This window comes from Drosophila mauritiana, chromosome 3R (assembly GCF_004382145.1).
Source record: "Drosophila mauritiana strain mau12 chromosome 3R, ASM438214v1, whole genome shotgun sequence".
In the NCBI taxonomy this organism is placed as follows: Eukaryota; Metazoa; Arthropoda; class Insecta; order Diptera; family Drosophilidae; genus Drosophila; species Drosophila mauritiana.
The window spans coordinates 1,999,465-2,011,829 of NC_046670.1; the positions used below are offsets into that span (position 1 = coordinate 1,999,465).

Below are 12,365 nucleotides of genomic sequence, written 5' to 3' on the forward strand. Positions count from 1 at the left end.
AAATCGATATTTTAATTGCCACGAGCTTGTGTTTTACTATTGCTTTTTATTATTAACCAGCCATGTGCATTCATTCATTCAATTTCAAATTCGATTCCCATCGAAAGATTTATTCCAAAAGTCGCTGTGGCAACTCTGTCTGTGGCCAACAAACGCTAGATGGCAGTGAGCATGCAGAGGCCTCCTAAACAGCTGTTTCGATTCGCAATGAAAATAAAACGAATCAAAACAAAGATGGAAAAACTCGGAACATTCCACAACTCGAATAGAAAACACGCATTCTAGCATGTTATTTACGAATTTAAGTGATATTAGACAAACGATATTCTCAATTTAAAGATAACAGGGTGTGCGACTAAACAGGAGCAGAAAATACTTCGTAGAATTAGTGAGAAAATAGCGAATGAGAGCGTTCCACTGTTTGTTTTCCAAATCACTAGATGACTTGGTGGGCAAAGTGCAGATTAAACGCTTCAGTCGCCGCAGCGAATCAGACCAAACCAAAACCCAAAGGTGAGTGCAACAGGTAGACGGTGAGTGCAGCGGAAGGGCGGAAGCGGTTTCGTTGGCCACAATTCAATTTAGAGCAGCTGTCCCTCTCATTTTCTGGCAGGAGAAGATGAAAAAGCGCCTCATGCCCACTTTGGTGACGCATTTTGGCCACCCTTTTAGTTGGTATCGGTTGCCCGCCACGTCGGGATGAATCTCTGCCAGCAAGTGCGTTTTCAATATCAAAAACGTCTAGTTGCAATCTCTGTTTGCTTGTTAAGTCTCACGAATATCAACAAAATATGTAGTAATTTGCACTATAACACATAACTAAACTATAAAATAACCATAGACATTGACAATAATAGATTTATATTGGGCCTTCGTTTTTTGTATAGCATCTAATGTTTCTGTGCTGCTCCGTAGATATTCAAGGCCGTGATGGCGGAGGAGGAAAGCGAATTCCTGGAAGCCTATGCTGGCATCAAAACAGCCTACAAAGCGGCCATGACTCAGGTGGACCTGGCTGTAAGTCACGAGGAGCAGGAATCCCCCGGCCAAGCCATTGAGGCCTACGAGCTGGCCATGCGTATGATAGAGGACACCTTCGGCATTCCAGTAGGTCTTCCCAACGAGATCGACACCGTGCAGACGGAGTGGAACGACGCCTGTGCGCTTATCCAAAAGCTCAAGAGCGCTGAAACGGAGTTGAGATATCGCCTCAAAATTCTGCGATCCCAGAACCAATCCATTGATGATTCAGCCGTGGAGGCCACGGAGGAAAGTCGTGCAGAGGTGGATGCAAAGAGGCCGCCGTTGCTGGCGGAAAACCCCTCCACGCAATATGACATAGCCAATGCTAGCGGAGCACCAAAAACCTACAGAGAGCTCGCTGCCGGCTTGCGGGAGCTCTTAGCCGTTCGGGACGCCCAAGTCCTGCTGGATGAGCTCTTCCGGGCACAGGTCAAAATGTACCGGATCGAAGCCAGTGGATCTGTTACCTCCATGAGCGGCTCGTCCACAATGTCATTGGTAATGTGCACCGTTGGTGGCAAATGGAAGTACCTCAGTGGCATATACTTCATTCAGTGCTCCATGCCAAATGAGGGGGCTGCAGGGATTTGGCTTTACCCCCTGGTTCCCTCGATCACCAACTGCTACCGAACAGAGTACGGAGCCTTTATTTTTCCGGATATGGAGTGCCAGCAGCCGGGCAATGCGTTTGGTTTGATGCTAACGAAGGAGGGCCAGACTTCGCGCACGGAGGACGAACTAGAGGATCTTCAGCAGTTCTTTCTTGACCTTTTGGAGGCCGTACTCGCTGGCACGGTGGAGCAGCTGAAATCTCCGACCTCCCAACGTGCTGGCCTCGCTTCAGATACCGTTTCCGGATCGGAGCAGGTGTCCAGACACATTGTGAGTGCGGCTGATTTCATTGCTAGTAACCTGGTACGGGGTGCCGAGAAGACAGGAGGCTTTATGCTTAGGAGTACTCCGTATATTATTTCCAAGATGACGCCAGCCTCGGTGGATGCTCAGGTGCCCAGCTCCGTCCAAACTTCAGGTGAGTTAGTTCCAAGTAGGGAAGAGTTGTATTTATGGCGGAAGGATGTTAGCTTCCGAGGGAGCATGTAACGCTAAAATTAAAAGATTAGATTAGAAGTCAAAGATGCGATCGTCACTACATTTCCACCTCGATCGAAGGTGTTTGTGTTTGATAATCATGGTAATCAATGGCTTGGAAATATCTAGTAATTACTTATTCCGTAGTAACTACTTATTCTGCAGCAAACAGATAGATTTAATGCATCCAGTTCTACACTTGTGTTCTTTATAGTTGAGGTGGCCCAAAAGGTGACGCACGCCGCAGCCGGAGTTACAGGATGGATAGCTGGAAAGGTGGGCACGGCTTCAATGGCAGTCGGCCGCTACCTGGCTCCTCACATTCAGGAGCAAGGCTCTAAGCTGCTGCAGAAGGGATTTGGCTACGACACCAGCGAGGCTAATAGCACCATGGAGGGCGCCATGACCATCGCGGCAGGAGCCGTGGAAGGAGTGAGCACCGTGTTCGATGGCCTCGAGACTTCCGCCAAGATCCTGGGCTCCAGCCTCAGTGAAAACTCCGTCAAGATAATCGAACACAAGTGGGTTGGCTTTGGCTTCTTAATGCTTATTCAGTTTTGAAACAGATTTCATTACGAATTTTCGTCCGAATTAAAAGTAATCACTAGGTTTCTTTCGCCTTCGAAAAAGAAAACTATATAATGTGGACATTTCATATATTTTCATACATGTATCTGCTATTTCAGATATGGCCAGCAGTCGGGGAATCTGGCTAGTGGCACCTTTGACACGGTGGGCAACGTTTTCGTGGTCAGTCAGAACGTGAACTACATAACCCCGAAGGGCATTGCCAAGAAAATGGTAAAACGAACCGGAGAAGCTGTGGTCAGCGACTACAAGCGAGACTTACGCAAATCGGAATCTCATTATATTAATGCCGGATCTCTCTATCCGGATCTTCGGGCTTTGAAGGAATAGCGGGAAAACCAAAGGAATTTATCACATATTATTATTATTATATTACATTGAAATATTGATATGACATTTATAGCTTCTAATCAAAAGAAAATATAAATAAATATTATGTTTCCTCTCAAACTCGCCGAACGAGCATTCAATATTACATAAAAAAGATATTTCGAAAGATTTTGCATCAAAACGTTTTTTTAGAGTTCAAAAATGATTTATAATAAGGCAGAGACTTGGCGTAAGAGTGGATAAACCGAACCTACAAAGTATTAAAAAGAGAAAAGTTTAATTCAAGTTGTATATTTGTATAAACTAGATTCTAAATTCCTAGCAATCCAACCACTGAGTATCTTTTGATTTTAAATTAAAATGTCCTGATTTTTGATACATAACTCAGTCCGCTTTTACTAATTTAAAAGGTTTAACAATTTTAGCAAGGAATTTTGTATGAACGTACCATGTAAATTGTGAAAAAATATTGATGTAGCCTTAGTTTGACAATCAATAAAAAGCATTCTAATTAAATACTCGTAGCTACTGAAATAGCTTCCGATCGCCTGAAGTTACAGACTTTTATGTTGTTGAAAAGGAAGTTATTGCCATTATTTCCTAATTGGTAACACTCTCCTTAGCTATCTGATTTCTTAACTTATTATTCATTAATAAATATTGCTGAAAAGGGCAAATAAACACTCTCATATGAATACATTTGTTTTCAACATTTAGCTCTCGTGCGAGTTCCCTGCCGAAATTAGGAATGGGTATAGCATACTTTTGGGACGCGCAATCAAAAATTAGTTTGAAATTGGTTTAGTTTTAAGCTCAACCATATATTTTTATATAATATTATATATTATTTGATCCCAAAGCTTCAAAGATTGATCCATTATCCATGATCCATCTCGTTAATTTTTGTATGCAATACTTTACGTACTAAATACTTAACGTAACCGAATATGCAGATTAGTTGGCATAGAGTAGCCTTCTAAGAGCAACGCAGCGGTGAAAATATAATTGATTCTCATTCTCATTCTCTCTAATTGAAAGTTGTTAATTATTTTGAATCCTTTCCGCCGAACAACGTAACGAAAAACGTAAGAGCGATGCAGAGAGACCCTGCCTGCGGACAGATAAAAATACCGCACGTAGTCTGATTCGACCCACCTCAGCTGGCCACACTTCGCCCCATTTTTGAACCCACAAATTCCTACGCTCGGCAGTACGTTTTGAACTCGGCCAAAAGCAGGCGGCTAAGAGTTTTGCGTGGCGCGCAAGCACATAGTTCCCCGCTCGGACGTGATTTCGCCCCTGGTACATGAATACATGTGAATGTGTACATATGTGCGCACGGTAAATAAGGCAGGAAAAGCCCAAAGCCACGGAGTTCGGATCCGAGAGTCTTGCGTTTTGTTTTGCGTAGCACTGCACCTGTGCAGTGGAAAATCGTGAATTCAGTCGCGGTGCAACTGCGGCGCTTGTGTGGGTGAGGGGAGTCTGCATGCGGAAGTGTGTGCGTGTGTGTGGGTGTGGGTGGGTAGTGCCTTTTATTTCCGATTTTGACGGGAGTCGTCCAATCCACCAAGCTGAGTAGTTGCAATTACGGCGCGGCGGAAAACTGTTTTTCTCGCTCACAAATACATATGCACAACCTGTATAAGCAACTACCAGTGCAACAACAACAACGACTGCCGTAAACGGCCAACTGCGAACGCAGCAACAACAACAGTTCTAACAACAGTACACAGGCAAACACGTTTTCCGTTTTATTTTCTGGCCCGCGTTTGCTGGTGTGTGTGGGTGCGCCGCTGTGTGCGAGTGTGTGTGTGTGCGTGTGTACGTGTTGCTCGCTCGAGTATAGAAATTTCTAATGATTTTTGGCCTGATCCCGAAAAGCAGCTCCAAACAACAACAACAACTATTGGACTCTGCAGTGGCTGTTTCAATTGAATCGCCAGTCGCTTGAATTGTTTTTTTTTATATGTAATTGAATGCCGAAAAACAACTGTAGCCGCGGTCAAGACAAAACTCTGTAAAAAAAGCATCTGTGACAGCAACAAACAGAGCTTCGAATTTTGTTGGTGAGTGTTTTCAGTTTCTGCACAATAACTAAAGTAAATAATAAGGGAATTGGTGATTTCAAAATCTGCATTTCGAAACCGTGAAAAGGGCTTGGTAGCCAATTTTCTTAGTAACGTGCTTTTTTATCCAAATCTGCAAGTAAACTACATTAGTTGGTTGTACCTGAAACCGAAGAAAATTTATTTGTAATTTGTTTATATTGAAATATTTATTCATTACTTTTTAACCGCAATAAATACGTTCATTAACAGCATCTATGTCTGCTTCAAAAATAATTGTATCTAAAAAAGGTCCAAACGAAAAGTGATTACCAATATCTTTTCTAACGGGGCACACTGTTATGTCGCACTGTAATGGATATCAAAAAGTCGTATTTCCCTCGGAGATCTTTCTTCATTGAGCGGATCGGTTGGATCCATTCATCTGACGCAACAGTAGCAGCAAAATAACGTTGTGATGACCAGGACTAGGGATATGACCTCAAGCAGCATACTGGGACCTGGATCGTGTTGGTCAGGCGGAACTTGTAGATGGAGGCTCGTGTTTTGGAGCAAGGCTTTTGAGCTTGCGTTGTACATTCTTGCGATCCATCCACCGATCTGTTGGCTTTCGCATCTCCAGTGCCCAGCTTTGATGTTCGACAAATGTGTCTCGAAAACATTTCGACACCCTCGACATGCGTTTCTGTGTTGGCTTTGATAGGTTTTTTCCCCAAAACATTTTCACTTTGCATGCCAATTTTCTCACCGCTCAAACTTGCAGCACTCGGGCGCCTAGTCATTTATTTGATATCATCATTATCGTCATCGCCCGAGCTACAGGCTACAGGTTTTTAGCTAATAAGGTAATGGCAAAAAGACGGGGAAAAACGGCTGAATTATAATCGAAAGAAAAAATCCATCATTGGAAAGTTGGTTTGATTGCATTTGCGGAATGCAGCTGCCAGGGTTGCCTAGTTGTGCGACAGGGCGACGCATTTTTCGCCAGCCGTGCACTTGGCTAATATTTCAGGCTTCATGCTTCATGCTTCATTTGCGTTTCGAGCAGCCCAAGTCGACTTTCGGAGCAAACCCGGCGGCAAGGGCGTTGGACTAGATTGGATCGGGTGGATTGAATGATGAAGGTGATGGGACAGGAGAAAGGCATTTGAAAGGGCTGGAGTGGGTTACACACTCGCCGGCGATATGGAGTTCATCGTCTTTCCGAACTTGGGTTTCAAAATCTGAAAAACTCTTCTAATAATGTATGTATGTACTTACACAACTCGAATTCCCAATTCCCAAGTTCTGGTGCCTGGAAAATGATTTTCAAAAAGGAAGAAACGTTTTTTTTTGGTTTTCGAAGGTTTCGTTCACTCATAGCGTGCACTACCCACAAGAGGAGTAATAAATTCCTCCGGGTGACAGTGGTTGGCAATTTCTTGCCACGATTGGCAGGGCGATTGTGGGAGAGGGGCGTGCGGGTCGTTACACGTTACACAATTTTCCGGAGCACTTTCCCAAGCGAATGTGATTATTTCTGTGCCCTAACATGAAAATCAATTCAAAGCTGCGCCACCCGCTCTCGTGCTTTTCAATATTTTCCTCTAAAATGCGATTGAATAGTATGATTAAGAAATCCTATTGTTTGCATACGGTTTTATACATTTTTAGTTAAATATTTATTGGTTCAAACCATGTGCTATAAAAATGATAAATGTTTAAAAGTTGATTTTACACAAAGTCCAAAATCGGATTACATTTTTGTTTCAAGTGTACTTTCCACTTCTCTCGTCGGTGGGTATTTTCCTCACCGTCTGTTTTTCGACGAGCTTTTCCGCCGCTGCTGTTTTGTTTATGCTTTTCCCATCTTATTGTTTTTGCGCGCCTCGTGCGTCAATTTATGTGAGTTCAGTTTGCCTCAAAGACGGAAGCGGTCTTAATGGTACAAATAGGAGTAGCTGCAGCTAGGGAACCGGAGAAAAAGGGTGTCCCGCCAGCTTGTGCATTTTCCCCCGCCACTCCACTGAAAACTCGCCGTGGAAATTGGCGCCGCCGCAACTGCCCAAATGCCGCGGCTGCTCAAAACTTGTTTGCCGCATAATTTCCAAAGTTGCAATTTTCATTTTATGGCCATTTGTCTTCGAGTTGTTTTGTCTGCCCGTTGGGGCAGATTTGAAGCCCGGTTTTGCTTTTTTTTTTTGCCTGGCTCATTTTGTTTGGTAATCAGAATTACATAGAGGAAAACATTTCATTTTCATTTGTTAACTAAGCTAGTCTCTCTTTCGGACTAATTTTCTCTACTTTAATCCAAACATACTCGCAATTGGTTGGTTAAAACGTAAACAAAGTGAGTATGAAACGTCTATCTTCAAAAGCTAGAAAGATAGGATCAAATATAATGAGTATCTTTGAGTGTGAAAGAAAAGATCGAAATTTAGCGATTGTCATGTAATTTCTTAAAACTAGAGTACCTTATCCAAATCAGAATGACTTGTTTTAAGCCTTGTGCTTGTGCTTGGCGCACACAGGCTCAACTCTTCCCTTCTGGGAGGTGCTATCTGGTATCCGATTTCGTAACCATTTCTGCTCGAGTCCGGCTCTTTCATAACAATAACCAAAAGCACTTGTCACTGCCATCTGCTGCCGTGGCCACCCATATGGGCCCAGTTTGGGCTCGTCGCCTACCTGTTTCACCGGGCAGTGCGAGTGACACTTGTGCAATTATTGTACAAACGGTCCAGCTAGTGACCACTCTTGGAAGCCAGTGTGTGTGAGCAGAGTGGGAGAACCCCCGGACTCTCGGACAGGTTGTTCAGAAAAGCGAATGGTTTTGTTCCACGCCGAACGCCTCTTGTCTGTCGTCGTCGGCGGAAATCTGAAACAATGGAGGTATTTAGAGAAAACGCTCTGAACGCATTGGTGGCACAGCCAGCTTATTAACTTACCTGCTATTTCAACCATTTCCATTTTCTCACGCACGCAGGCCTGGAAAATGGAAACTGCACTTGCCTGTGTCTGCCTCGCTCCTGGTTTTCTCAATGGGCAGAAATGCCGCGGCGGGTGATTTTAGGCGCACTGAAAGAAATTCTATGTCTGAATAGAAATTTCTTCCTTATAAAATTTAAAATTACACAGTTTATTAATGGTGGTCTTTGAATAATTTATTGTGGCTAGATATAATTTTTTGAATTATAAATAAATTAACACGCAATACCATTTTTTTCAGTGTTCTTTAGCCGGGGTTTTTAAACTAGGCTTCTGAGACCCTACTGACTTTTGGGCGAAGTCTTTCCTATCAAATCCCAGTAAATTAATGGCGCCCGATGAGTATTTATTAGTTGGTATCCGTGAGCTAGCCGTATAATTAAAATGCAACCGGATTGTTAAGTTGGGTCTACGTGGCCCGCTTATCATTAAAGAGCGATTAGTTTTCAAGTTCGTATTTTTAATTCGTTTTAAGGAGAAGATTTGCTTTGGTCTTATTTATATACCCTTTGAACAACTTTGAAACGGAAACAAAGACCGATTTTGATGGCATCCGGATAATTTAATTGATTTTTAATGCCCACAACGGAGTGCAGTAACTGAAAACTTCAATTGCATAACTATTCCTCATATCGGCGCCCCAATTCCCCAGGAATGAAAGTGAAACATGGGCGCTGTAGTTCCAGCAGCCACCCACTCAAAGGATACTTTTCCATTTACATTGTATTTAGCATATATAAATATGCGCGAGAACTGTATATAGCCATTTATGTACCAGCTTACATGGAATACTAACTGTTGACCTAGCTCCATGAGCACTGGCTGAATTCATTGCCACAGGCGTTTGTTGTGTGTACAACGCCCAGAAGTTGAAAGTTTGGTTCTGTTAACTTAAATATTTTGTATGGCAGCTGATGATCGAGAAATGTTATGTTCGAAAATATAATACTACGCTGCACAGTATTTTGTATTTCCTAAGACGTCTGCATGCCGCGAATCTTCAAAGTTGGTATATTATGTTTTTCGGATGCGAAAAGCCACCCCTATTTCCAGCCAACCTATCCCAACCCCACCCCTGTTAGCCCCCAACAGCTGCTGTTAACTGTGCGATGGGGGTGGGGAAAAGCAGCTGTTCGCTGGTTTGGGGCCGTCGCTCCCGAACCCAAAAACGAGTGCAATGGAGTTATGTGCTCTCTTCGGCCCGCACACCCCTTACACCCTCACATCCGCACGGACTGCCAATGCAATGGAGTCGACAGCTTGTGACCTATATAGAATCGGATTCGTCGGTATTACAGTTAGGTAGAGCCGTGCATATATGTGTCTTTATGTATACCACAGATATGGCTCCTTTGGGGGCCCAACAAATGACCTAAGTTTGCATGGAAATTGCTTTCGATGTTCCCTTTCCCGTTCCTGTGCTCCGAACTTCAGCTCGGAAGTCTGTCGGCTGGTGCTCTTATCAGTTGGCCCGAATGTGGCTCACATCCCTTTGCGGACTTGACGCGTCAAGTTAACCTCAGGAATGAGTGTCGGTTGTGTTCGGGATAAATGGCGGAAAACGAGTGAATATTTAATACCTTAGGGTAGGCACCAAACCAGGTGGAAGCAAAAACAGGGCAAATAAATATGTGTGGATGTGTGGTACGTGAAGAAGCATAGGATAATGCGCCTTGATATCGAGTAAGCACTTGGATTTTCCTTGCCATTTCCTGTGTGGGTGAACATATCCCTATCTTTACTCATCCTGCCTTTGGTTCTGCGATCCAATTTAAAAATGACACTATTCACACCTCGCAACCTTCAGGCGAGTCTTATCACCCGGCCGTTCTCCGCTTTGTCCAGCGACCCATTTATGCAAATAGCGAGCTCTGATTGCACCTAGAACTGCGCCGCAGTCGGATTATATTTGTATAAGCTGAGCGAGAGGGCGCTTGATTAGAGTCAACAGAGGGGACTCAGTCCATATATAATGCAGCGTCAACGTTTATCAGCAATTATCAGAGGAACGTTAAGTTGTCTATTTACTTAGCGGCACATCGCCCCACCAGCCCACCTCGCAGGTACAATAAAGCAACTCTGTTTACATTCTTAAACCAATTAGGTTCCTATTTATTTTTTGACTTGGGCTTTTGTGTAGTAAGTCAATATGATGTGGAGAGCAGAGCTAAAAGATCAAAATTTTAAAGTATTTTAAAAAGTCTGTAGTTAATTAAAAAACGTTTATTGGACTTGCTTAACGAGGTGAGAAAAGAGTGACGATGACAAATAATTTAGTCATACATTTTTTCGACGACTACGGTAATATATTCCTAATGTTGTTGCAACTAAAAATATTGTTGTAGAAAGAGGTTTGTATATAGAAAGTGCCAACGATAAGCTAATGCCATTCGTTTAACTATCTACGAGTATATCGCCCAGTCATAACCAACAAAAATGTGGTTTATTGATGGCCATTGCTGTGCTGTGTAGATAAAGTGAAAAGTTCAGGAAAGGGGAACTACTTGAAATGTCCAGGAGTGCAATGAGAGAAGTGCCCAATTTGAGTAATCGATCAATTTGAACTCCATCCCCCTTGCCGCGCAATTATCATAAAGCGTTGAATTTTGGCTTAAATGGCCAGCCGTATGTACTACGCCTGCTGGTCTTTTCTTCTTTTCGGCTGTTGTGAAGGTCAAACTGGGGCGTGGGGTTGGGGGTCACATGTCAAAGTCGATTCGGGGGAACCGTAAAACCAGATCTTGCCGGAGACCTTCGCGTTCGGCTTTTTAGGGCGTCTTACTCGTATGGACTCCAGCTGCCATGATGATAATCGCATAACTTTTAGTTCTGTCGCATGCTTTTTGGTTTTACTTCGGTTGTTAATTTTTGATAAATGGTCTCGAATTACTTCACTGTTTCGACGAACAGTGACCGATCTGGAGGGTTCGGATTACCAACGTGGCATTGTTATTAAGTGCCTGACTAATTGTTTAACTATGTTCTTACGAGCGCAAACGAACACTTTCCTACTCAGCAGAGCTTCATTTCGCTTGAATGCAAAAATTTCTCTCGCTGGGAAAAGTTTCACTTTTATTTCTATAGAGCCAATTTACTATTAACTGTTGCAGTTGTTTTTGGCTCGGCTGTGGCACGAAGAGTCGAGCAACTCTAATAAATAAGAAAAAATAAAAGCCAGTTGAATTGTCTGCCACCAATGTGAATGTGCATGTTGCAGTTTCAACAGAAAATCATCCGATGGGAGGTCATTTTGGATTGTTATATGCATTAAACATCAAATTAAATGGTTTGTGTAGGTGGATCTTGAAAGGTTTAATTGTTTATAGCTTAAATTGCTAATTCTGTAATACATAAGATTACAAAATAGAAGTAGTGTCCGGACTATCAGATACTCATTAATGCTAAGACGGAAGGTATGCCGGCTGTAGCGAGTGAAAAGCAGTAAGGACCTGTTTTGTCACGTAGTTTGATATGCCAAATAGATTCCATCTGCTCAATTTCGAATATTGTCAATTTTAAAAATCGAACTTGTACGTGATACCTACTTAGTTACTTACTTACTTATACTTACTTACTAAGTAAGTACTACCTTCTTACTCTAGGGGTCAAAGGAATAACTATTTAAAGGATTTGATGTGTATTTCAGAAATCACAGAAATGCGCACTTTTTCGCCCAGCTGATGACCTAAAGCCATTTGCCAAAGATTCAGTACTTCGGGCTACGCAAATGCATTTCCTTCTTCCACGCGAAGGTGAGGCCCCCAAAGGGCAATGAAAATTTGCTTGGGGAAAATTTAAATGAAGTGTAGTTTAAGCGGAAAATGCACTCGGAGCTGAGTGGAGCCAAGGGCGATTGGGGCAGGGGGAATGGTGTGGTTGCCTGGTTGGTGGGAGGGGTGGTGACGTGCTGGAAATGGGCATTATTGCAAATTCGTTATGGCCAAGAGCTGCGCTCTCGGTCGGCTCTTTGCTGAAAATTCCTCGCTGTGATGCGGGCCATGCAATTATGGTGACTTGGCTTCGAGAAGCCCCAAAGAGTGGGGCTCGGATCGAGTTTTTTGCGGCCTTCACCTCGCGGGAAAACAGTGTTGCGAAGCGACAACTGCTCCAATGTGACGACAGATGTGCATGTGCTCCATAGTGGCTGCCAAGGAACTCGCGCAATTTGCTGCGGCAACATCAGCAGTCGCAGCAGCAGCAGCAGCAACATCACAGCATTAGCCGTCAACTGGGAGTGACTTACGCGAATGCTCGGCAACGAGTTTGTGGCGGTCGAAAATCGCTGGCTCCAATGTAAAC

The 12,365-nt window shown here is 43.3% G+C and overlaps 1 protein-coding gene and 1 long non-coding RNA gene across 10 annotated transcripts in view; both read left to right on the plus strand.

Annotated features, from left to right (window-relative positions):
• The first annotated feature begins 205 nt into the window (after positions 1–205).
• Positions 206–3,150, plus strand: LOC117144837 (protein spartin). Of its 2 annotated transcripts, XM_033310229.1 has the most exons (4): positions 206–513; positions 916–2,053; positions 2,327–2,633; positions 2,799–3,150. In XM_033310229.1, the coding sequence occupies exons 2-4, from the start codon at positions 931–933 to the stop codon at positions 3,028–3,030; spliced, it is 1,662 nt and encodes a 553-aa protein (XP_033166120.1). In that variant the 5' UTR covers positions 206–513; positions 916–930; the 3' UTR covers positions 3,031–3,150. The 2 variants fall into 2 exon arrangements, with proteins under 2 accessions (XP_033166120.1, XP_033166121.1); XM_033310230.1 differs by lacking the exon at positions 206–513 and having other exon boundaries at positions 2,327–2,709; positions 2,799–2,878.
• A 1,081-nt stretch (positions 3,151–4,231) lies between these two features.
• LOC117145161 overlaps positions 4,232–12,365 on the plus strand; it is a 36,819-nt gene continuing 28,685 nt past the window's right edge. Inside the window, exons 1-2 of one of the 8 annotated variants that reach the window (XR_004459703.1) lie at positions 4,232–4,371; positions 4,915–5,099. This is a non-coding gene — a long non-coding RNA (uncharacterized LOC117145161). The other 7 variants (XR_004459702.1, XR_004459704.1, XR_004459705.1 and 4 more) reach the window with 7 other exon arrangements.

Coding starts and splice junctions, on each gene's coding strand:
- LOC117144837 (XM_033310229.1), top strand. CDS start 931: ATGGCGGAGGAGGAAAGCGAATTCCTGGAAGCCTATGCTGGCATCAAA. Junction 2,054..2,326: donor CAGCTCCGTCCAAACTTCAG/GTGAGTTAGTTC, acceptor TGTTCTTTATAG/TTGAGGTGGCCCAAAAGGTG. Junction 2,634..2,798: donor GTCAAGATAATCGAACACAA/GTGGGTTGGCTT, acceptor CTGCTATTTCAG/ATATGGCCAGCAGTCGGGGA.